The sequence below is a fragment of the Polypterus senegalus genome, chromosome 10 (genome assembly GCF_016835505.1).
Source record: "Polypterus senegalus isolate Bchr_013 chromosome 10, ASM1683550v1, whole genome shotgun sequence".
Lineage (NCBI taxonomy): Eukaryota > Metazoa > Chordata > Cladistia > Polypteriformes > Polypteridae > Polypterus > Polypterus senegalus.
The window spans coordinates 124,189,841-124,216,981 of record NC_053163.1 but is presented as its reverse complement, the minus strand read 5'-3'; the positions used below and the strand labels follow the sequence as shown (position 1 = coordinate 124,216,981).

At 36.8% G+C, this 27,141-nt stretch overlaps 1 protein-coding gene across 1 annotated transcript in view; it reads right to left on the bottom strand.

Moving 5' to 3' along the window:
* The window catches only part of gabra3 (gamma-aminobutyric acid type A receptor subunit alpha3), a 556,236-nt gene that overhangs the window by 464,241 nt on the left and 64,854 nt on the right, over window positions 1-27,141 (bottom strand). Inside the window, exon 2 of the mRNA XM_039766519.1 lies at window positions 7,816-7,929. Within this exon, the coding sequence (XP_039622453.1) occupies window positions 7,816-7,901 (86 nt within the window). The 5' untranslated portion in view covers window positions 7,902-7,929. The remainder of the gene's footprint in view (window positions 1-7,815; window positions 7,930-27,141) is intronic.

Below are 27,141 nucleotides of genomic sequence, written 5' to 3'. Positions count from 1 at the left end.
GGTTTTTAATTCTTTTGTTTTGTGTTTGAGGGGGGTTATTGTTATAGTTTTACATAATACTAGCAAAATACCTGCACTTCGCAGCGGCGAGGTACTGCCTTAAAATTTTTACTAAGAAGAAAATTAAACCTTTTTAAACTGAGGGAAAATATACCAATAATTATTTGCTAAGGATCTCTTTGTATACCATATTGTGAGTTCGGCCCTCTGGTTGTAATATGACCAAGCTGTGTGCTGAGCTTACTCTTGAGCATGTAACATACAGTCGGCCATGTAAACAGTAATCTTGTCTCAAATCTCACAGCTTGGATTGCTGCTGTCATAATCGGTTTGAGTTTCATGGTTTGTTTCAATTACGACAGTATTTGCAGGACTTGTGTTGAAGTGACATTCGGCATCTGTCAAGCATTGTAAGCATACAACCGGTTTGATTGATAACTTCACATCCAGCTTTTGAGAGTTTAAACATTCATAAACATCAAATTGTCCACTACTGAAATCGTCACCTGTGAGTCTAAGATGTTTAAGAGGCACTGGCAGTTGTCGAAAGGTTTAAAATATTTGGCCATTTCAGTACACTTGAAGCAACAACCGAACAATTCAGCGGCAGCCATCAACTCACATGCAGAATCATAGGTGAAGGGCTTAAGCATTTCACTCTTCTAGTGCTCCTGTGTAGTATAATTATCTCCTGTATCGTCATCAGTCCACACCTTGAACTTGTCCCAGTCATTCAATACATAAGACACAATGTTCCTCCGGATATCAAGACTGAGCCTGATATGACCGTGCAATATGTAACACAGAGAATGGAAAATGTAGGTGCCATCTCCGGGCATGGAAACCACTCGGTAAGTGACAGTTCCTTGATCGATGGTGATCATCTCGATAGACATGTTAATGGGGGTACAGTTGGAATGATAAAGGAAATGGGTACCTGAACAATGTAAAGTAAGTCTAAAATACCTAAAAAATAACTATAATCATAATAAACAAACAATAAAACAGCGGAGAAGCCGTGGATTAAATAAAAAGGCTGTAGTTATCAGCAGGGAGACGTGAATCCCATGGCGAAGCAAGGAAGGGAATGTAGAGACCGGAGCGATGGATAGCCTTATATAGGCAGGCAGCCAACAACATTGGGATGGGGGACCCAACGCCGCCTCACACGGTGACCGAGCTGCAGGCTATGGACGTATATATGTACGTAAGTAGGATTTAGTTAGCATTGGGAACCCGCGTACCAAATTTCTTGAAGATGGGCCCATAAGTAACAAAGACCGTTGAAAACTTCAATATGGCGGCCGACAGTGGCATCATACCACCAAAATAAGTACATACATTGGTTTCGGTTAGCGCAGGGAAGCCGCCTACCAAATTTCATGAAGATGGGGCCATAAATAAGAAAGTTCAACATGGCGAACGTTGTCGACTGTTATGACCGTTACACGTAGAATTTCGAAATGAAACCTGCCTAACTTTTGTAAGTAAGCTGTAAGTAATGAGTCTGCCAAATTTCAGCCTTCTACCTACACGGGAAGTTGGAGAATTAGTGACATTGGAAAGTTCAATATGGCGGCCGACAGTGGCATACCACTGAAATAAGTATGTACAGTAATCCCTCCTCGATCACGGGGGTAGCGTTCCAGAACCCCCCGCGATAGATGAAAATCCGCAAAGTAGAAACCATATGTTTGTATGGTATATATATATGTATATATTTTAAGCCCTTATAAACTCTCCCACACTGTTAACATTATTAGAGACCTCTAGGCATGAAATAACACCTTTTAGTCAAAAGTTTAAACTATGCTCCATGACAAGACAGAGATGACAGTTCTTTCTCACAATTAAAAGAATGCAAATATATCTTCTCTTCAAAGGAGTGTGCGCGTCAGGAGCAGAGAATTTCAGAGAGAGAGAGAGAGAGCGCTCGCTAAGAAAAACAAACAATCAAAAAATCAATACGTGCTTTTGTGCTTTTAAGTATGCCGAAGCACCGCGATAAAGTGGCATTTTTTAGAGGAGCGTCCGTATCCTCTAGGCAAACAGCCTCTGTGCAAACAGCCCCTATGCTCACACCACCTCCATCAGAGATATAGAAAAGCAAACAATCAAGCACCACACGGGAAGCATATCATATATCATTGAGGAGTTTTAGTTAATATGTAATACATGCTCTGATTGGGTAGCTTCTAAGCCATCCACCAGTAGTGTCCCTTGTATGAAATCAACTGGGCAAACAAACTGAGGAAGCATGTACCATAAATTAAAAGACCCATTGTCCACAGAAATCCGCGAACCAGCGAAAAATCCGTGATATATATTTAGATATGCTTACATTTAAAATCCGCGATAGAGTGAAGCCGCGAAAGTCGAAGCGCGATGTAGCGAGGGATCACTGTACATCGGTTTTGGTTAGCGCAGGAAAGCCGCCTACCAAATTCCGTGAAGATCGGGCCATAAATAAGAAAGTTCAACATGGCGGACATTGTCGACCGTTATCGACTGTTATGACCGTTACGTGTAGAATTTCGAAATGAAACCTGCTTAACTTTTGTAAGTAAGCTGTAAGGAATAAGCCTGCCAAATTTCAGTCTTCTACCTACACGGGAAGTTGGAGAATTAGTGATGAGTGTGTCAGTGAGGGCTTTGCCTTTTATTAGTATAGACTAGCAAAATACCCGCGCTTCGCTGCGGAGAAGTAGTGTGTTAAAGAAGTAATGAAAAAGAAAAGGAAACATTTTGAAAATAACGTAACATGATTGTAATTGTTTTGTCTCTGTTGTGAGTGACGAGTGTTGCTGTCATATATATATAAATATTTATATATATATATATACACACACATATAAACATATATACAGTATACATATCCATACATATATACATATACATATATATATACACACACACATACTGTATATATATACAGTACAGGCCAAAAGTTTGGACACACCTCCTCATTTTCAGCGCTTTCTGTAAAGAGTGAGTAAAGATTTTTGCATATGAAGTTTCTTACTTTATGGAAGGGCGCTTTTTTTCACCAGGGAGGTGGGCTACTTTTTTGTGGGCCACCCTCTATCTATCTATCTATCTATCTATCTATCTATCTATCTATCTATCTATCTATCTATCTATCTATCTATCTATCTATCTATCTATCTATCTATCTATCAGCACCTTTACTATGTTATACTTAAAATGCATCAAAATTGCAGTTTGATTTTTACCCAGGTCCATCTGTATTAATTGTAGATTATCTGCCATCCATCCATCCATTATCCAACCCACTATATCCTTCTTCTTCTTTTTTTTTTTTTGTTTTTTTTTTATTAATTTTATTACAATCAATACATAGCAATCAAGTTTTTACAAAAAAAAAAGAATTATGCTAAGAACAGATCGATCCCCACCCTTGAGAGAGAGAGCAAGCCAAACGGTGTAAAATTTAAGGCTTGTAAAAATACCTAAATCAACAAATTCTCTGTGCTTTATAAAATCATTTCAAAATATTACTGATTAGATCCTGCCATGTTCTGAAAAAAGTCTGCACAGATCCTCTAACTGAGTATTTGATTTTTTCCAATTTTAAATAATATAACACATCAGTTTCCCACTGACTTAAAAGAGGAGAGTTTGGGTTCTTCCAGTTTATCAGAATAAGTCTGCGTGCCAACAGTGTAGTGAATGCAATCACAATTTGTTTGTCTTTCTCCACTTTAAGACCCTCTGGAAGAACCCCAAACACAGCTGTTAATGGGTTAGGAGGGATTGTGAGTCCAAGACTGTCTGAGAGGTAATTAAAAATTTTTGTCCAGAATAATGTTAATTTGGAGCAGGCCCAGAACATGTGACCTAGTGAGGCTGGGGCTTGGTTTCAGCGTTCGCAGGTTGGATCATGCCCTGGAAACATTTTGGAGAGTTTTAGTCGAGACAGATGTGTTCGATATATAATTTTGAGTTGTATAATTGTATGCTTTGCGCATATGGAGCTTGAGTGAATTCTCTGCATTGCTGCTTTCCACTCCTTTTCTGATATATTAATGGAGAGGTCATTTTCCCAGTGTCCTCTTGGATCTTTGAAAGGAAGGGATTGTAAAAGGATTTTATATATTGTAGAGATGGAGTCTAACTCCTTGAAATTGAGCAATAATTTTTCCAGTGTGGATGAGGGTGCAAGATGAGGAAAATCTGGAAGGTTCTGTTTAACAAAGTTCCTGATTTGAAGATAGTGAAAGAAATTTGTAGCTGGAATGTTAAATTTGGAATGTAATTGTTCATAGGATGCAAAGACGTTGTCTATATAAAGATCTCTAAGCAAGTTAATTCCAAATTTTTTCCAGATATTAAAAACTATATCCTAACTACAAGGTCACGGGGGTCTGCTGGAGCCAATCCCAGCCAACACAGGGCGCAAGGCAGGAACAAATCCCGGGCAGGTCGCCAGCCCACCGCATGGTATTATCTTCCATTCCACACCATTTAGCATCTTCTGGAGACTTAACAATCTCATTGTTTATATTTTATCATGATAATTTATATATTCAGTATATTCAGAAGAGCATTGGTTACAGCACAGATTTGAAAGGGACACCAGTTAATATCACATAATTCACAACATAAGCCTTAAATTCCTATGCTTAAGCCAGTTTTTCACCCATCTACACACTGTACCTTGAATCCTCACTTCACATATTATACCTTATTATGAGCCTTCTGAAAAATACCTTCAGAAGATCAAAATAAATATCATAAGCATCTCTTTTTTATTGCTTCCTCACAGAAGTCCAGCATATTAGTGAAACACAATCTTTCTGTGTAAAGCCATGTTGACTCTTCATTGTCATATTCGCTCTTGCCATGTTATGCTCCATCATTATCTGAGTAATTGTGTCTATTCATTTACCCATAATGCATGTTAAGCTTACTTGCCTAAAGTTAATTAAATCAGGCCCTTCAGCTTTTTATATAATGAGACAAAATTTGCTAACTTTCATTCTCTAGGGATTTCCCCAGTATGGAGTGATATTTGGAAAATACAAGTCCAGGGTTAATATATTTATTTACTAGCCTCCCTGAGTAAGTTAGGATAAATGTTATCTGGTCTTCTTGATTTGTTTGATTTCTGTTTTTTTTTTTTTATTTAAGCAGCACTTTTCTCTGTAGAATTTCCAAATCCCCAAATATCTCTTTAATAGTCAAAGTAACTGCTGGGAGTTATTGACATCTTCACACATGAAAACATCAGAAAAAAATTCAAATTTAAAGCATTTAATCTTTGACTTTTTGTATTTTTTTAGTTTACCTGTACCTACTGATTAAACATTCTTTTCACGTCCTTATTTATCCTTCTAAATTTGGGGATGAATTTATCCAGCATTGTATATACAATAAAATAATTTCAACCTGCTTCACTGTACCTTGTCTCTCCCCACAATCTAAAGCTTAACCCAATTTATCTTTTTTTAGACTTTGTCACATCTACTGGAGCATTTGAACAGAAGACCTGCCACTTCACCTAATCCACTGGTAGCAAGTCTGATATTCCAGAATTATTTATGTAATGATATTTTAGTGAAAAATGTGTGTTTTTTGCCCATTGTGAGCATACAACTGGATGACTTGACATGTAGATTATGTGACACGACTAAAATGAGATTTTTTTCATGCATGTTTTTATATTGTTTGCTGTTGTCCAGCATTGGTCTCCATAGATGGCATGCTATTAACAAAATTGCTATAGCTGTCCTTCATTAATACATGACATTAAAATTTTTCAGGCATTACTACAAACCACATGAGGTAAGTACCATATTAAAAATACATGGATGAGTATTCCTTTAGCAGAAATGTGGACTACATGGATTAATTAAAATCATATAAGTTGTTCACTAACTTAGCAGAAATTACCAAGTAATATTCCTATCTAAAAAAAACTAAAAAGCTTAAATGCACATTTATGATAATGGTAAATGATTCTGTACATAATACATAGTTTTCTTCATCTGGGTTAGTAAGCGGGGCTTTTTAAACATAAGAAAATCTTAAAAAAAAGGAAGTCATTCTGTCCATCTGATCATGGTGATTTTTAATTGATAGTTGGGGTATCTCCATCTACAGTAGCAGGCGATTTGCCAGTTTATTCCAAACTTATAATTAGTCTTTGCTTTAAAGGAGAGCTTAAGCTGTCTTTACTCTTCCCCAGATGGGATTCACTCTTTAGCGGAAACAAACCTGCTTGACGCATTATGTTGAAGCCTTTGAAAATTTCAGCTTTGACACCACAAAGATTTCTCTGCTAAGAAAGCAAGCAGAATGCAGGAAGAGTACCGTTGCTGTCTTAACCAATAATGAGCATGTAACATCTTGACATAAATCAATGTTCTATGACTTTGGATGTAGCTGTCTATCTCTGATAAATCGCTGTCTTGGGTGATGACGGAGCAGATAACAATTACACAGTTAGTGGACAGGTAATCCAGGCCAATAGGGACTGTGCGGCATGGAGTGTTTTATTCTGAGTCAACATCATTATTTACCTCTGTCAGTGCTGTTATCAGCTATATGCAAAGCATGAATAAAGAGCTGTGCCCAGTCATGTGTTGGAATACGAGAAGAGAGCTATAGTGGTGTGCTCAGACATGACCTCAGGTTTATGACAAGGCAGTGTGATGCTGATGTGGCCAAACTTTGTAGCTTCAGAGCAAATAGTTATTGAGTGATAGAGTTGAAAATGACATCCTGAGTCTACTTTATGTGGATCCAGCTGTCAATGTTTTCATCAGAATCATATGCAAATGGTTCTAGTTGGCAGAACGATATTCCACCACCTAACATTCAGATACCATCATCTTTATTGAGAATTAACTCATACATTGAGTTCACTGAGTGCCTGAAGACATGCCTACTGTCTTTTGACCAGCATGCCATGGAAGAAAAATATATTGTCCCAAATTCAAAATGGTGCCAACCTGAAATTTAAAACAAAAATAAAACACTAGACAGAAATAAGAATAACATCTACTTTGACATTTCAGGTATGCATAAATAATTCTGTGAATATATTACTGAACCACATGGCTTTGGAACTGCATGGAGTTATTGCCATTTTTCTCACAGCATCCAACTGTGAACCACTGAATTTCATGCTAAACCCTTGGAGCCTCATGTACTAAATAATGAATAGCTAAATAATCAAACTGAAAACACAAATTCCTCCCACCCACGGACAATTTTCAGGGCAAGAAAACAACTGTGAAATTATGAATTTTGGATGAGCTAATCCTTTGAAAAGGCAAAAACAAATAGACAAACAAAAAAGCGGATAATCAAGTGGACCTTTGCCTATTATTACATATGAATGTTTTTCACATTAACCATATAATTTAAGATAACTGTTTAGTAAGAAAGGCTTCAAAGGAGAACATAAACAGCAATCTTTAATCCTGTAAATACAATAATTCCTCTTGGCTACATTTTTACTCCTGGTTGTTCCATTTGCTCATCCCTCTTTCCTCCATATTAATAAGCTTTGTAACTTTCCTTTGGTAGGAAACAGGGCTTAGATATATGTTAGCATCGTCCTCTACCATACTACCTGATGAATTTACTCAAGATCATCTCAAGAATTTTTAAAACTTTATAGAATACCGTAATGTAGCCACAATAAAGGTACATTTTTAGAATTAAAAAAAACATAGCCATGTCCCAAAAATGTGTCCAATATATACAGTAGTCCTTTTTCAGAATGTACTGAAAAATTTCTGTTTAAATTGTCAAAACATATGTGTGAGCAAAGGTGGCATCTCTTACCCTGGATGTGCGAGAAAGGCTATAACCAAAGCAAGTATCCATATTCCAGACAGAAATGATGGAAAACAGGTAATCCTTCTGGCCATGTTTCATACAGGAAATCTTTGAGAACACCTGTAAAAACACGTGAGAAATAAATGATTTATAATTATTTAAATAGCTGAGATTTTAAGTTGAAGTCATAATTTTTAAACTATGATTAAGTTTGAGAGCCAGTGTAAAAACCTTAGCTTTTGTGTTTAGATAATGAGAATTTAACACAAAGGCAGTTACTATTATCCTTATACTACACAATTCAGTCATTCTTTTGCAGCCAGCTACACAGCTGATGGGAAATGGGAACAGATTCGGGAATTAAGAAGCTAGGGTTACAGATGATATTGCAGATGGAATCCTTTTTGGAGAGCAACCTCTTTGGATGATGACTAGATAATTGTTAGTGATGTCCTGATTAGTGTTTATCAGCAAATTTCACTAAAGCATTCACGTTTGCCCTTGTTCGTCAAATTATTTACTGAAAATTCAGCCAGGAGAACTTTTCCCCAGTGCCCCATAAAGATTTGCAACACCAGTGTGACATTCCCCGAAGCTGTAACAGCCAACATTGGATGGGACCAACCATTGGATATTTTCTTGCACATGGTCACTTGTGTTTTTATGTCTTCATTGGCCACCATAATGACTCACCACAAAGTTAGACCTTTCAGGTAAGGAGTATTTATACTATAATCTGTCATAATCAACAGGCGATCTCCTTTGAAATAATTATAGGGCTTCTAAAATCAGTCAAAGCTGTGTCATATTGAAGGTGGTGAATATTAATGGAATCCATTATTTTGTGTTTAATATTTGTAAATAATTAGACCACTATGCAGGGATCTATTTTTGCTTTGACATTAAAGAGTCTTTGTCTGTTGATCTATGTCAAAATTAAATCCTTTGTGATTCAATGTTCTATAACAATAAAATGTGGTAATTCCCAATGAGGAGAATACTTTTTATAGGCACTGTACAAAGTGTGCAGGGATACCTGCAGTCACCAGTGGGAATGTTGAGAGGATGGCCCCAGGGGTTTTACAAAGTTAAACCTAACCTGGAAATAATTCTGAGGGGACTGACTCCAGAAGATTAAAGCTTAAAAACAGGCCGCTGACCATAATGCCACTGAGCCTGTGAAGCTGGGAGAGGAGTAGTAGCAGCTCAGATGGTATAAGAAAGGGGGAAATTGTGGATTGGGAGAGGGTAATAAAGAGGTGTTAGTCAATGTGGTGTTAGTGAGTAAGTGGACCAGCCACCCCAGGAAGTTGCTTTAGTTATAACATCTTCTACTGGAGGAGAATATCTAGCATACTTCTTCTTTTGGCTGCTTCTGTTAGTGGTTGCCACAGCGGATCATCTTCTTCCATATTGTCCTGTCTTCTGCAATTTGTTCTGTTGCACCCACCACCTTCATGTCCTCTCTCAGCACATCCATAATCCTTCTCTTAGGCCTTCCTCTTTTCCTCTTACCTGGCAGCTCTATCCTTAGCATTCTTCTCCCAATATACCCAGCATCTGGGCCAGTTTTTTTATTACCTAACTAGCAAAATACCCGCGCTTCGCAGCGGAGAAGTAGTGTGTTAAAGAAGCAATGAAAAAGAAAAAGAAACATTTTGAAAATAACGTTACATGATTGTCAATGTTATTGTTTTGTCACTGTTGTGAGTGATGAGTGTTGTTGTCATATATATATATATAAATATAAATATATATATATATATTTACACACACACACAAACATATATATATACATATCTATACATATACACATACATATACATACACACATACATACACACACATATATACACACAAATACATATATATATATATATATACATACATACATACACACACACACATATATAAACATATATATACATATACATACATATCTACATATATACACACACAGCTATTTCAGTATCAGTGCAATACGCTGTTTGTTAAAACGGATGACACCAGCTCTTACGTGCAAGTCTGCGTGGATATTATGAACTATCGTATTTGTTCAAGTTCTATTTAAATTTTAAATAGAAGGAATTTTTATTTAGTCGACAGAAATATCTTTGGTAGGAATGGTAAAAACAGACAGGAATATTATTCCTGAATAAATCAACTCAAACCTTAAACAACTTATAATATTTTGCTCTCCATAAAAATATATCCTGTCTAAATTATACAAGTTAGAAATAAAGTAAACATTAAAAGAACAAACATTCAAATTTCTTTACTCTTATGTAATTTTATATTTTATAAAAAATAAACTTAGATTTTAAATATCCCAAAAGATTTTGCTCTCCATAAAAATATATCCTGTCAAAATTATACAAATTCAAATATGAACATGCTGCATAACAAAACCTAGAAATATAAATAAAATGTGTTCCTTTCAGCAATAACAAATCAAATCATTCAGTTGTCTTTGCTCATATGTCATTTTAGAGCTGGACGCCTGGCATCTTTTTGGCAACAGGTTCGTTTCTGTTTGGTGTGAGGTTCTGTGTTGTGGAGATTCTCAGGATGGATTGCAGGTGCTCATCAGTGAGGCGACTCCTGTGTGCTGTTTTGTTAGTCTTTATCACTGAGAAGAGCTTCTCACACAGATATGTGCTACCAAACATGCACAAGGTTCGAGCCGCATGTAGACGGACTTTTTTTGTTCTTCAAAGTCACCAAAGCGCCGTGCAAACTCAGTGCGCTCAGTTTATCAGCAAAGTGCGATTTGGGAACACCGTAGTGACGACTTGGTTTAACATTACTTGGTAACAGGGAAAGTGGGGCAAGTGGTTGTGTCTCCCATAAAAGCAGCTTCAATTGAAATCACTTTGTGATTGTGCACGGTAAAACGTCCGCTGAAGTGTCAGATTCTTATTTAATTCTTCTGCTTTCTGTATCTTCTGCATTGCATTCAGGTCTTTCAGGTTACCCTGATGTTTTGTTTTATAGTGCCGTCTTAGATTAAATTCTGTAATTACAGCCACATTAGCTCCACAAATGAGACACACGGGTTCAGTAAACATATACTCAGCCTCCCATCGGTTTTAAAGGCTCTATTTTCAGAATCAACTTTTCTCTTCAGCATCGTGTGAGCTAGCTTCGCAATAACTTGCAGCATCTTAAGGTAGACTTGATTAACGGTAACTGTTCGGCAAGGCAGCTGAAGCGCTGCATTATGGGATCTGTAGTTTATTGTGTTACCAGCGCTTCATATACCCGGCTTTAATAACAATAATACAGTATATAAAATGATCTCGGGGCGGATATAATTACACGCGGGCGGATTTGGCCCGCCGCCCTTGAGTTTGACACATATGGACTAAATAGAACTTGAAAAGATATATTTTTTCAAATGTGATCGCGCAATTCAGATAGAGTTGACGCAAGACTACAGCCTGCATGCCTCAATAAGTCATCCTCCCTCGCTCTTACTTTTTACCGCTCATCTAATGAATACACTGAGTATGGCTTTACCAAAACAATCATTGATGGCGAATAAAGTATCCATTATTCGAGTATGTAGATCGGGTTATATATATATACATATATATATACCCGCGTATCGCAGCGAGAAGTAGTGTGTTAAAAAGCTAGAAAAGAAAAGGGAACATTTTAAAAATAACGTAACATGACTGTCAATATACAGTATTTGTTTTGTGAGTGTTACTGAGTGTTGCTGTCATCAAGGATTTGATTATCATTATTTCTTTCAATCAGGTTCGTATTTGTAGGATGTGTTGTGTTCAAGTTACATTCCGTGTTTGTCAATCGTTGTAAAGATGACAGGTTTCATTCATCGATTCGTTTCTTACTGCATCAATAAACAGCTCGTCTTCTTCTTTATCTGAGACCTGACACACTGCATGCACGGGTTTTTTTTACACTGTCTTCCTTTAGCGGGACATTGACTTTTTCCAACGTGTGCTTTGTTTCCGCAGTAGTTGGATTTATGAATATGCTTGTATGTATGAGGCGCTTCATATTTTTGCTGCCTTTTCAATTGTGTAATTCGTTTTGTTCAGCTCTTTGGAACTGTTGCTTTTATCTGTGCACTGCGTCCAGTTCACGTGAGCCACTCGGTGTACATGCATCGAAGGTTCCCAGCTGTGCTGGTGCCATCTCGTGCTATGTCCATGGCTGTATTTAATGTTACCTTAGTCCTGGCACTTAAAACTTTCTCTCGCAGTTTCGCTGAGTTTGTGTCAAACACCACCCTGACCATCTCATCTTCCTCTCCATAAGCACAGTCCTTCACCCGTGAATATTTACCGTGGCAGTTTGCTATTGGATTGCCGCTGACGGACGGCCTTATATGGGCAGGCACTAAATTACAAACGCCAGCGCAGCCTGTCTATGAACTTAATTTAAAGTGTAGGTTTACATGTGCTTTGTTTCAAGTAGCAGAACTCATGAATATGGTTGTATATGTCACTCGCTCGCTTCTTATTGTTTCGCTGCCTTCTCAATTATATAATGCATGTTTTCTTCAGCGCTTTTTGAGGTCTTCCTGGTTTTCTATGTACTGCGTGATTACGTGGGAGGCGTGATGATGTCACACGAAACTCCCCCCACGGCGTTGAAGCTCATCTCCATTACAGTAAATGGAGAAAAACTGCTTCCAGTTATGACCATTACGCGTAGAATTTCGATATAAAACCTGCCCAACTTTTGTAAGGAAGCTGTAAGGAATGAACCTGCCAAATTTCAGCCTTCCACCCACACGGGAAGTTGGAGAATTAGTGATGAGTCAGTGAGTGAGTGAGTGAGTCAGTGAGTGAGTGAGTGAGTGAGTGAGTGAGTGAGTGAGTGAGTGAGTGAGTGAGTGAGTGAGTGAGTGAGGGCTTTGCCTTTTATTAGTATAGATTATTTCCATTCTTTCTAGTTTGTTAAAACTGCTGGACCTGGGGGTTGAGTTTTCTTGTTTCATTAGTGAATGCTACACCCCCATATTATAAAGCTACAAAGCAGCTGAACTAGGAAGTGTCTGAGCTGTTTCTTTATAGAATGGCCCCAGAATTGTCCAGGAAGTGTGTTTATGCATGTATGTGTATGCATGTGTCAGGAGTTGCGGAGGGAAAATAAAAGGAAGATTTGCAAAGGCATACTCTGTCTTCCATGTTTCATCCTGAAGACAGCAGACCAAATGATGATCTGAAGAGAGCTGGCCAGAAACACTTGAGTGTAACTACAAGTTTATAGGCCACTTGAAAATATGTACTTATCTAGAAATATCAGGTTGTATTGGTTTGTAACCAACACTTATTATACTCTGCTTCCTTATAATTTGGGTATACTATCAATAGCACATAATTTGAATGTGTAACTAAACTCCTGCCTGTTTTTTTACTCACTCTAATTGAATGGTGTTATATGGGGGTGCTGAACTACAGTACCTTACATTTTGTTAAGACTATGGGATTTGAGGCAGTCTATATAATGAAGAGTATAGAAGGGGGGAAAATAGGGTCACCTAGGTCTCTAATACTGCAAAACACATATAATATTGGCACTACTGTTGTATTACCAACCCTTTGTAATTTTTGTTTCTTTTTAATAAAGAACTGTTCATTTTTTTCATCTCCTTAGTCATTTCTGGGTTTGATGTCCGCTTAAAGAAGCAACACCTACAAGCCACGAGATACAGGATGCTGGTGTAAAAATTAAACCCTTAATAACATGCATAGGTTTGAGTATATTGCCAGAGGAGTAAAAGATTCATAATAACAGCGGCTTCTGATGCAATAATGAATGTAGCTATAGTACTGTAGGTGATGTAATGAGGGTTGTGGATCTAGAGGACTATTCTAGTACAAGTTCAAGTAACAATCATGTATACAATGAAATTCCCACTTGCACGTATGAACAATATAAAACATGTGACCACTCAATCCAGACCTAATTTTCTTCTGTTTCTCAGAGATTCTACTGTATATTTAGTAAGATGTGTACGTAAAATATACAGCATGGCACTCTTGCCTCTTTAGATGGATGTTGTGAGTTAGGGGAACTATGTTGGGTTAAGGACACCAGGAAGCAGAGTTGAATGGCAGGCTTTAATTACATGGGTAGCTGCTATCCCTTTGAATAAGATATTAGTCGTTGTCACACAACATAAGGAGAATACATGAGGCTGGAGCTGGGAATTGGAAGCCTAGAGGCTTTTGAGATTGTGTTAATTTTCTCCCCCATGGCGTACTCTGAGAAGCACTGAATTGGCCCTCATTGAAAGGAATTGGGTAATAGCAAAATTAACGCTTTTACTTTTTCTAATGTATTAACTTAAACAAAAATAATGTCTGACTTGAGTTCATAACATTTTTGTACTACATTTGTTATAGCAATTATTAATTAACTCAATATATTTGTCCTTAGGTACTACTGAGAAAAAAACTAACAAAAACCTAAAATGTATTCGGGATCAAAATGAGTATAATACGTAAAATCATATTTGTTACCAAAGCGGAGGTTTGTTATTTAACGACATTCAAGGGAATGACACATTAAAAGCAAAGCTGAGATAAACACAAGCATAAGGCAGTGACATTAGTGTTTCAAAACTGCAAAAATAAAAATAAGTAAGGAAATAGTGTCAAGGATGTGTTTAGTCACAAGAGAGAGAAATAACTTCATAGACCGACAGTGATTTCTAAGCTTCACAATGTAGAACACCCCCTGCCTTGGCTGGACCATGTGGCTTTGTAGGCGTATTTGGCTCGTAACTTGAAAAACATTGGAATGATATCAAGTACTTCTGAGCTGATGAAGCAGTGCTAGCTCGAAGTGTGTGAAAATCACTTCTTTACATTAAGTGAAAAAAATCACAGCTTCTGTTGGAATCTGCATTTTAACCAGGCTTTCATGTTGGGATGCATAAATCTCTTTGAATCATAATGTGAACTTTAATGAGAAAATATAATTTCTATATCTTTTCATTTTACTTAGGACACTTTTTTGATAGGGCCTGGCCTTCAGAATTGCACAGTGCTGTTGAGAAAGGTTTGCTACCATGGACGTTTATTCTTCACACTGCAAAGAATGACAAAGGAGAACTTTAAGTCGTTGAGGGGAAACCACAAAATCTTTTCTTTAAGGATAAATAAGTAACCTGTTTGGCGAAATGTCTTTTTCTTTCTATATAAAAAATGAAAAATATACAGTTTAAACTATATATATATATATATATATATATATATATATATATATATATATATATATATATATATATATATATATATATATATATATATATATATATATATATATATATATATATATATATAGATTGATAGGTAAATAGATATAAGAAGAAAAATATCAACTATAAATTGCTAATAATTAATTGTAGAACCCTCTGACTAATTTCTAACAACCACAAAAGGCACAGTCTTCTGCCTTTACCACTCATCACACAACTTTAGTTGAGTCTCGGCCACCTTCTATAAATGATCATGAAATGTTGTTTGAATTTCATTAGATAACAACAACTATCACCCCCTACAGTGCAATTTACATACTGATCTGGAATAACAGACAGACAACTACGAGGGAGATGACAAGTAGATATAATGGATAGCTGATACATTAAAACATTACAAATCGTGATAAGCGTAGGCCATTCAGCCCAACTGGTTCATTGATCCTATTCACCTAGATTTTCTAAAATAAAATCAGGTTGAGATTTAAACATCTAAACCACTCTACTTGGTAATTTATTCCATGTGTCTATGGTTCCTTATGTGAAAATTAACTTTCTAATGTTTGTGCTAAATGTTCCCTTAAGAAGCTTCCAACAGTGTCCCTGTGTTCTTTTTAATTTTTAAACCAACAACTGGGATCAACTGTACAAATTCCTTTTGTAATTGTAAATACTTCAGTCACATGCCCTCTTAATCTCTGTTTGATTAAACTGAAAAGGCTCAAGTCCTTGTTTCCTTGGTGAAGCATCACTAGTCTGTTGTTAAATATAAACATAAACATAAGATCCCTTGACTTGTACTCCACACATCATACTATATGACTTAATGTCCTAGTAGCTTTCTATCTGGTTATATAGTAGATAGTGAGGTGTTCACTATGACTCCTAGGTCCTTCTCTTCAAGAGTACTTTCAAGCTTCAAACCTCCCATTGTGTATTCAAATGTAACCTTTTACTTCCGACATGTAATACTTTGTGTTAACTTACATTTAATTTTATCTTCCACACATCTGCCCAAGTCTGTGTGCTAGCCAAATCCCTTTATAATAATTTGGCTGAGTCTACTTTTTATACCCTTACATCTAGTTTGGATACAAGTTTTTAGGCAAATCACTGTTAATAAACAAGCATAAAAGTCAGAAAAAGACTGCTATGGTTATGCTTAGTACCCATGGATTATTGTGAGTGAAAAGGACAAGGAAATAATGTAATCAACATTATCTGAGAATCAAAGTCAAAAAGAATAGCCATGATAAAATATCAGGAGACAAAAAGAGAGTGTGTGATCAGAGCAAGAGAGCAAAAACAACATTTTAGGTCAAAAAGTTGCAAGGGCCAAAATCATACATGGGCCCCTACAGAAACAGAAGTAACTAGTCCTACAGAGAAAAACAGGTTTTGTATTCACCGAGGGATAACTTCAAGTGTGAATGTCGCCATATACTATATATGCACCACATCCCATTATGTCACAGGCATGAATGACACAGAAACATAATCGATCAAAAATGTTGTGTGTATATATATATATATAGTACAGGCCAAAAGTTTGGACACGCCTCCTCATTCAATGTGTTTTCTTTATTTTCATGACCATTTACATTGGTAGATTCTCACTGAAGGCATCAAAAATATGAATGAACACATGTGGAGTTATGTACTTAACAAAAAAAGGTGAAATAACTGAAAACATGTTTTATATTCTAGTTTCTTCAAAATAGCCACCCTTTGCTCTGATTACTGCTTTGCACACTCTTGGCATTCTCTCGATGAGCTTCAACAGATAGTCACCTGAAATGGTTTTCACTTCACAGGTGTGCCTTATCAGGGTTATTTAGTGGAATGTCTTGCTTTATCAATGGGGTTGGGACCAGCAGTTGTGTTGTGCAGAAGTCCGGTTAGTTGGACGATCATTTTTTTTTCAACAGGACAATGACCCCAAACACACCTCCAGGCTGTGTAAAGGCTATTTGACCAAGAAGGAGAGTGATGGAGTGCTGTAAATGGTCATGAAAATAAAGAAAACACATTGAATGAGGAGGTGTGTCCAAACTTTTGGCCTGCACTCTATATATATATATATATATATATATATACTAGCAGAATACCAGCTTACTTGAGAAGTAGTGTGTTAAAGAAGTTATGAAAAAGAAAAGCAAACATTTTAAAAATAACGTAAGATGATTGTTAATGTAATTGTTTTGTCATTGATATGAGTGTTGTTGTCATATCTATCTATTTCTATATATATATATATATATATACTGTATATATATATATATATATATATATATATAGCAAAATAGCTGCGATTGGCAGCGGAGAAGTAAAAGGAAACATTTTAATAATAACGTAACATGATTGACAATGTAATTGTTTTGTAATTGTCATGAGTGTTGCTGGTATATATATATATATATATATATATATATATATATATATATATATATATATATATATATATATATATAATATATATATATATATATATATATATATATATATATATATATACATATACACACATACATATATATACATATACATATACATATATATACACATACTGTATATATACACACACACATATATACATACTGTATATACAACATATACATATCTACATATATACTGTATATACACATATATATACAAATCTACATATATATATCTACATATATATATTAGGTGGGACTCGATTAAAAAATTAATCCAATTAATTAGAGGCTGTGTAAGAATTAATCTTGATTAATCGTATGTAATCGACACGTAAATTTGCCCCAAATCGCAAATGTTTTTTTTTTATTTAAAACGGTTTTAGTGGGCTTACAGAATCAAATAATAGACATGGACATGAATATTGTAAACTGAAGCTGTTTTAATTTCTGAAAAAAAAGCTTTTAAACTGCATTTGAATTCAAAACAGAAACAAAAATATCATCCCTGGTTAAAATTGGGCAGACTTAAAAATAAAGTGGTAGTTTAAGTACTTTAAGTACATTTTCAGAATAGTATTGTCTTTAAATAATAATAACCAAAATTTCACCATAAAGTGCAGTTTTTCTTCTTAAAAAAATAAGTCAGAAACATAAAAGGTAATTTGACCAGCTTACTCTTTAAACTCTGAGTAACATTAGCCAAAATTATTTTGTACATTAGGCTAAAACAGTGTGATCATTGAACATTTTGTAATTAGATGTATTTAGAATTACTAACGGTCACGGAAGTCCAATGATCCCCAGTAAGAGCCACAAAGTCCGCTTTCTGTAATGCATCTAATTTTGCTTGCTTTTCAGTGTGCACAAAACCATGCTTTTATCAAGGCTTCGGAAGTCGAAATGATCAGTCGTAGGAACGCGCTTTATTCCGACTCTAACATTTTTGTAGCTGTGATGTGTGCATCAGTGTAATGGATGTACCAGGAAATCATGCATTGACAAAAGTTCCGCTTGCTTGGAATTGAAAGTGTGATTAAATGCGTTATTTTTAACGCTTATGGAGTACATGCATCAAGCTTCTCAACTGTGCTTGTGCTAAGAAAGGGAAAATTTTAAAATAACGTAACATGATTCTGCGTTAACCTAATATTTTTCATACGTCCCAAACCAAGGAGATGGGAAGGTAAAATGAATCGGTAGCGCGTACATAGTCAGTACATCCCTCTCGGAATCGAACCTCGAATGTCGGCGTTAGAGGCGAAGACTCTACAATTGTGCCACCGCTTGTCTATGCTAAAGTATGTATTTTAGATCGGGCTATAGATATACATTTATATATATACCCGTATCGCAGTGGAGAAGTAGAAGTTATGAAAAGAAAAGGGAACATTTTAAAAATAACGTAACATGATTGTCAATATACAGTAATTGTTTTGTGAGTGTTATTGAATGTTGCTGTCATCAAGGATTTGATTATCATTATTTCTTTCAATCAGGCTCGTATTTGTACGATGTGTTCAAGTTACATTCCGTGTTTGTCAATCGTTGTAAAGATAAGAGGTTTCATTCATCGATTAGTTCCTTACTGCATCAATAAACAGCTCGTCTTCCTTTTTATCTGTGATGTGACAAACTGCATGCACGGGTTTTTTTTTTACGCTGTCTTCCTTTAGCGAGACATTCACTTTTTCCACCGTGTGCTTTGTTTCCACAGTAGCTGCATTTATGAATATGCTTATCAGACGCTTCATATTTTTGCTGCCTTTTCAATTGTGTAATTCGGTTTTTGTTCAGCGCTCTTTGGAACTGTTGCTTTTTATCTGTGCACTGCATCAGTTCATGTGAGCCACTCGGTGTACTTGCATCGAAGGTTCCCAGCTGTGCTGGTGCCATCTCGTGCTATGTTCCTAGCTTTATTTAATGTTACCTTAGTCCTGGCACTTAAAACTTTCTCTGGCAGTTTCGCTGAGTTTGTGTCAAACACCACCCTGACCATCTCATCTTCCTCTCCATAAGCACAGTCCTTCACCCGTGAATATTTACCCGTGGCAGTTTGCTATTGGATTGCCACTGACGGATGGCCTTATATGGGCAGGCACTAAATTACAAACGCCAGCGGCAGCCTGTCTATGAACTTAATTTAAAGTGTAGGTTTACATCGTGCTTTGTTTCCGAAGTAGCAGAACTCGCTTCTTATTGTTTTGCTGCCTTCTCAATTATATAATGCATGTTTTCTTGAGCGCTTTTTTGAGGTCTTCCTGGTTTTCTATGTACTGCGTGATTACGTGGGAGGCGTGATGATGTCACACGAAACTCCGCCCCCACGGCGTTGAAGCTCATCTCCATTACAGTAAATGGAGAAAACTGCTTCCAGTTATGACCATTACGTGTAGAATTTCGATATAAAACCTGTCCAACTTTTGTAAGGAAGCTGTAAGGAATCAACCTGCCAAATTTCAGCCTTCCACCCACACGGGAAGTTGGAGAATTAGTGATGAGTCAGTGAGTGAGTGAGTGAGTCAGTGAGTGAGTGAGTGAGTGAGTGAGTGAGGGCTTTGCCTTTTATTAGTATATATATATATATATATATATATATATATATATATATATATATATATATATATATATATATATATATATATATTGTCACACACATGCAATTAGGAGGAAGCTTACTGGACCAGGTGGAGGTAATTACCAGGGGGTGGCGGGGTGAGCTAAGCCTTTTTCTATTATCCGTACTGACCCCTAATCTCTCTTCTGCTCTTTTCCCGGTTTTCTGTGGTGGCAACCTGCGCCACCATCACCTAATCAAAGCACCATGATGTCCCTACATTGATGGATTAAAGCCCAGAAGTCCACGTGACCATCATCATCAAGTCCTTCCATGAAAACCCTGGATACAATGAGGACTGATCATTTATGTTAGGTAGAATGCCCAGAGGAGGCTGGGCGGTCTCATGGCCTGGAACCCTTTAAGATTTTACTTTTTCTTTCCAGCCGTCTGGAGTGTTTTTTTTTTTGTTTTTTCTGTCCTCCCTGGCCATCAGACCTTACTTTTATTCTATGTTAATTAGTGTTCTCTTATTTTAATTCTTACTCTGTCTTTTTTTTCTTTTTCTTTATCATGTAAAGCACTTTGAGCTACATTATTTGTATGATAATGTGCTATATAAATAAATGTTGTTGTTGTTGTTGTTATCTCTTTGTTTGTTATCTCTACAGGCCAAATACAGGAAAACCTGCCTGATTTAAAAACAACGTCACTTCCAGTTCCAGTGCCAAGAAAGAAGTCACTTCTGATTTCTCTCAGATGACATCATTTCCGACCTCACCATTTAAAACCACCATCTTCTCTACCACCAGATGAGTTCAGTCTGGAACTCAACCCATGCACATCAGTGCTTATTTCAAACCCTTTTTGCAGCCAGGGACAATATACGGGTGGCTGCCCCAAACCTTTCTAGTGTGTTGAGACTCATTGTTTATATATATATATAAGGGCTGGGAATCAATTAAAAAAATTAATTAATTAATCACATAAATGTATGATGTAATTAATTGTGATTAATTACACCAAACATTAAAACATGTAATTATAAATTTAATATATAAATCATGAAGTAAATACACATTGAATTACACAATTAATGTAGATTCAACACAAAGGAATTTATTAAAAAAAAAATAATGGTATAGTTACACTTAAATAATGACCATAAACCTGAACTTTTAACAAATACTCCTTGTGTTAAAACTCCATAAATACTATCCACAATTGTTCATCACCATCAACAACTTGATAATTATACTGCACAAGTGTTTTTCAAATGCTGCACCATTAAATAACAGTGTAATGCCCCTCTATTCTGACCTGAGAGAGACAAGCTTTTCAGGTTGCCAAAACCTGTCTGAGGAGGGTGGGACTACCTGGAGAAGCAGATATAAAAGCAGATCTCTGATTACTTTAACTTTAATTGCACTCAGACTCATCTAACCCCTCTATACTTTATTCTATACTGCCTTCCACTTCAGTGTTATGGCCCAGAAGGATGCTGCTCTTTCACTATTGCTCCCCTCTACTCACTTGTTCATACTGTGCTTTGTGCGCACACTACGCTGCTCCTTCTTGTCCGCACCTGTGCCACACCATGCTGCTCCACTCCTGTGCTCCATCACCAAAGTTAAGCAACAGTGCCTCCGTTCCAGCACCTACCAGGACTGATCCTCTTGCTCAGATGTTTCTTTTCTTTAATGCACTGTGATTTCTGAATGCACAGTGCTTAGTAGCTGCCCAGCCACATGGCCCTCTACATCACCAGCCTGATCATTATGGTATTATTGTTTCGTAGTGGAAAACAAAACAAAACAAAACAAAAAAAAAACCATGAAAATGTGACTCTAACCAAAGCACTGCCTGAGGTGCCCAGGATGCAACAATATTTTTTAACATGTTAAAACAGGCCACATTAATCTCAAAAATGAATGTGTTAATTTTCCCAAGTCTAATATATAACTGAGATTGCAAAACTAATAAGAGAGTTAATTTCTATATGTATACTGTAGAACTCAGAAATACACATAATAAAAACATGAATATTACAGAGACATGTGAGAAACAGAGAAAGAGGCTAGGAGCTTGAGCTAAGCTGAATGTCAGGATTGCAATAAAATAAGTGGAACCTGTCTGATTAAATACTCTGATAGATAGATAGATAGATAGATAGATAGATAGATAGATAGATAGATAGATAGATAGATAGATAGATAGATAGATAGATAGATAGATAGATAGATACCTGGGGCCACCAGAAGAATCTACTTTAGGGGTTTTGTAGTTAGTCTGGCTAGAAGTGACCTTGGAAGTAAACTGGGTATCTGGCATAAAAGAGGCTATTGCTCAGAGGAACTTAGAATTGGTGGAGCGTTGACGAGTGTTTATCTGGCAGGAGGAGGAAATGCAAGAAAAGAGGTGCAAGAAAGAAGAACGATAGGAGATGTAGACAAGGGAAGGTGTGGAAGGTCTTCTTATTTTGTCTTAGTCTCTTATTTGTTGAATGTTTGCCACAAAGTCCTGTACCACCCTTGGTTATTGCCTTTAATTGTAATAAAACCCTTTCTATCCCTTATGTTTTAGTCTGCAGACTGCAAGAACACCCCCTCTATTGGCAACCATAGCAGGTAGATGGATAGATGCACCTTAGTTAAAGAATCTACATAAACTAACTTCAGTAATAAATAACCAAACTTTGATGTTCACCTTAAGGACCATCACTCACAAATGATGCCTCTGCCCATTTTTTCCACAACAATAAATGGAAAGGTCTAAACTAAGAGGTCTACAAAAGTGTAGTATAAAGTGTTTCTTTACCACGAAAATCTGCACTTGAAAGAGTGAAGCTGTAGTAGTTTGCATGGCAGATAGATTTTGCTCTGCTATGCAATAATGATACGTGATAATATTCGCATATGTTCATTTATTTTTTAACTAAACTGTTTGTTCCAATGATATGCCAAAGCAGAAAGCAGTTCTGGGTGAGGAATCAGTCCATCAGCTGGGTACTTATGCACAACAGAAATATAAACTTAACAGCATATTTCAATGTAATTTTAAATCATCATTACCAACATAGCTAGAAGTGTTGTTATTCATAAGAGTCTGACGTTCTTCAACATTTTGCAAAAATAATTGTACCATTACACACAATCACACGCAACATCAAATAATCCAAACCACAGTCAGGCCTTTCTATCTGCTGCAATAAGTCGGCAGACAACAAACAGAACCATTAATGGCTTCGAGTGACAATACAGAAGTGGTTGATGTAGGCAAATTAAAGTCTCATTTCCATACATCACCCCTTCCTGCACAGAAATCATTCTTTGCCTTTTGGTTCATTGAAATTACTTAATATACATATTTTCATCCATGGTGGAAGCTTCAGCTATTGGACATGTGAGTAATGGCATGATTCTAATCACAAAATGTAACCATTAGTAAAGTGGACAGCACATAACAAATTCCATAGTGTGGGAATCTGTGCATATTGGAAATCGTGGTTACTCTATATAACTTCTGCAAATGCATATCAAAAAAGAGAACAATTACTAAATGAAGATCTTTTGAAATCTAAGCACACCCTGTATCCTGTGTTAACAAAACACTCAAAGGGTTTGCCATTTGATTTCAATACCTTCTACCTACAATTAACAAGTTATCGCTACATGTGACACATTATTTACATTTTTTTAACAGTCAGATATGTAGTGACATGCCACAATTGGAGAAGATATTAAGAGAAAAGGCCCATCCATTACAAAATCAATTATGTTGACAGAAGTCAATATGAATAATAAAAGTATAACTACAATCATTCAAATATCAGGATATACATTTACAATTATAAAATGGTGTAAATTCACGTATGCTGTACATCCATTTGCTGAACCAGCTTGGTCCAATACGAGGTCATTGGGCCACAGTCATTAATGGCTGCGTGGGGTTTAAGGCAGAAACCAACCATGAACATCAGTCCAACTTGGGCAAAGCACATTGGGATGGTGTAGCAAAACAGGAGTTTCTCCCAACAAGCAGCTACATTTAAAGCATTTACTTCTAATGATAATTGTCCTCAAATAGTTATAAATATCATTACCATATGAACACAAAATAAATCTCGAGAAATTGACTACAAAGTTTGTTTTTCATTATAACTCACGTTTGGGCACAAGATTCCAAATGAGCTGCTCTATCAATGGGAAGGCATCACAAGTGATACAACTGATTGTATCCTGATCTCAGTGCTTTTTCTGTATTGTTGTAACATCATTTTCTTCTCAATACATGATGCAATTTCAGGAACTTTAAATTTTATTTTGTATTTTACAACTAGTTGCAGCCTGCAAAACTGCAGGGAGTCCCAATGCTGCATGCACACAGCAGCTTGCAAGAAGACATTTTAAAAAAAAATTATATTTTTCAGCTCATCAACAAACAGTAATGAGTGTTAAAAATCTAACTTGATAAATGCCTGTTTTGAAATTGCCAGACCCTAGAAGTAGTTTCAAAAGAAAAAAAGCTAAGCTTTAGGCCATACTATATTAAATCTATACAGAAAACTGCCTATACATTTATTTTCATCTCCTTTTCTTCTTCAGTCTCGCCAGACTAATGCTAGATCTGCTGATAAAGCACATGCTGAAAACTCATTTCTGTCTTTTGTGACGCTCATGAGTGTGCACCAGAGGCTCTTTCAAAATAAACTTTTCGCCCTTCCATTTCAAAATGAACACCTGGCTGGCTGCCATTTCTTCCCAGAATGTTTTTTTCTTATATTTCTCCTCAAAGAACATGTGATTTCAATAACTAAAATAAAAAAAACGAAATGTATGATGCATCCCCAAGTGCACCACTTTATCACCACCTCAGATTCTGGAAAGTACCCAGCAAAAGGTAACACAAACATTTAAGCTTTTGGCTCAGGGTCAAAGACTCTCTGATCCAGAGGTTACAGTGAGATACATTTACTGATAAGTCTTATAGGTATCTTGCAATTGTGCTTCCTAGGTGTCCTTGAATAAGTTACATTCATGAAGTACTGTAGCTCTCATTGATAACGTGTAAGACTCATTGTTGGGTATCAGCACAAAAACTGTTAGAAGTAATGTTACATTTCAATAGGTAAAACTCAGAAAAGCTGGTATTTCTTTAAATGCTTTTATTTTGTAAATTAACATAAATGTAAGGGTTTCCTGTTTTCTTAAAGGTTAATTTCAATTAAATTTATTTTTATTTAATTAAAGTGCAGCCAGGATAGACTTCATAGTGACTTCATATTAGACAAAGTACGTTCAGCAAGTATATTAAATTAGATGAACTTTACTAATCCCATGGAGAAATTCAGAAGTTCAGTCTTCCTTGGCCCTTTATGTACAGCACCACTGTGTTGTCAGACCAGTCCAGTTTGTTGCTTACATGAACCCCCATGTACTTGTAGCTTTGCACCCTCCTCCCCTGGATGATGACTGGTTTCAGAGGCTTCTTGGGACACCGAAAGTCCACCACTAGGCTCTCTTGTCTTGCTGAAGTTGAGTTGCAAGTTGTTGTCCCTGCACCCAAAGACAAAGTCCTCCACAGCATTCCTGTGCTCTGACTTGTCTCCATTAATAATGCAGCCTATAATGGACGAGTCATCTGAACATTTCTGTAGATGGCAAGAACTTCTATTTCACTGGATGTCTGTTGTTTAGAGGATAAAGGGCAGGTGACAGGACAGTTCCCTATGGTGCTCCAGTATTACACACCACCATTTTTTGACACACAGTCCCTCGGCCTCACAACTGCTATCTACAGGTCAGGTAGTCCATGATCCAGGAGATTGTGGGAGCATCAAGATTCAAAGTCTGGAGCTCTTTCCTCATTCGATGAGAAAGAATGGTGTTAAAAACATTGGAAAAATCAAAGAACATTATCCTGACTCTGGTGCCAGCTTTGTCCAAGTAGGAGTAGGCTCTGGAGCACGTAGATCAGAACATCCTCCACACCTATATGTGTCTGATAGGCAAACTGCAAAGGATACAAATATTTTGAAACCAGGGGTCGTAGCTGTTTTAGGACCTGCCTCTCAAAAGTCTTCTTAATGTATGAAATAAAAGCAACTGGTCTGGAGTCCTTGGATATATAGATTGTGGACACCAGGAGCGTACAGCTCCCCAAACTCCTGACGCAACAGACACAGAGCCCAAATCCATCAACACAACAGATGTTTATTATAGGTGAGGAATTCTTTATCTCGATCCCCATTGAAGCACATTACAGTACACAAGCACAATAATTACCCAGGCCTTTCTTCTCCTTTCTTCTTCCTTTCACTTCTCTCTTTCATCTCCCCCACTCCTCCTCCAGCAAGCTTTGTCCACCTCCTCCCAACTCTGGCTCCCCAAATGGAGTGAGGCGGCCCCTTTTATAAAGCACCCGAAAAATGTTCCAGGTCTTCTATAATCTCCTTCCAGCTGCACTTCGGGTGTAGCAGTAGCCCTACAGAGGAGGATTTGAACACTCTCCATGTGGCCCCTATTGGTGGCCATGGGCCCCAGCAGGGTTGAGCTTCCATGCTTCAAACCGGTGGCACTGTAGCAAGCCAGAAAGGTTGCCCTCTGTCGTCTCTGGAGGGTATTGTGCCGTACAAGCTCTTCCCCCGATCCTTCTGTTACAAAGGCATCCCAGCAAGGTAGGAATCCCGGCTGTCAGTTGCAGGATGTAAATAATTAATTATCATAAATATAAAATCTGTAATTTGAATGACTAACGGTATACCTAAATTATAAAAAAAATGTTTTTATTTTTAACTTTACCCCTCATGGTTTATTGCAATGGCCAAGAAAATATTTTAATTTCATGTTTTCATGGAGAATGGAGATAGCAAACTGATAGAATTGTGATCAACACTGGACAATAGCAAACAATACAGAAAAAACCCTTGAAATGATCTGATATCACTTGTGTTGCATAACCCAAAACTGTTACAATAAATCAGAGTGATACATGCTGAGGAAACTCATTCACACAGGAATGAGTTTTTGAATTGACAACCTGCCTCTCCCCCTCATTCACTCATTAAGAGTCATGCGCTTCATTCTAATACTCGTTACTAT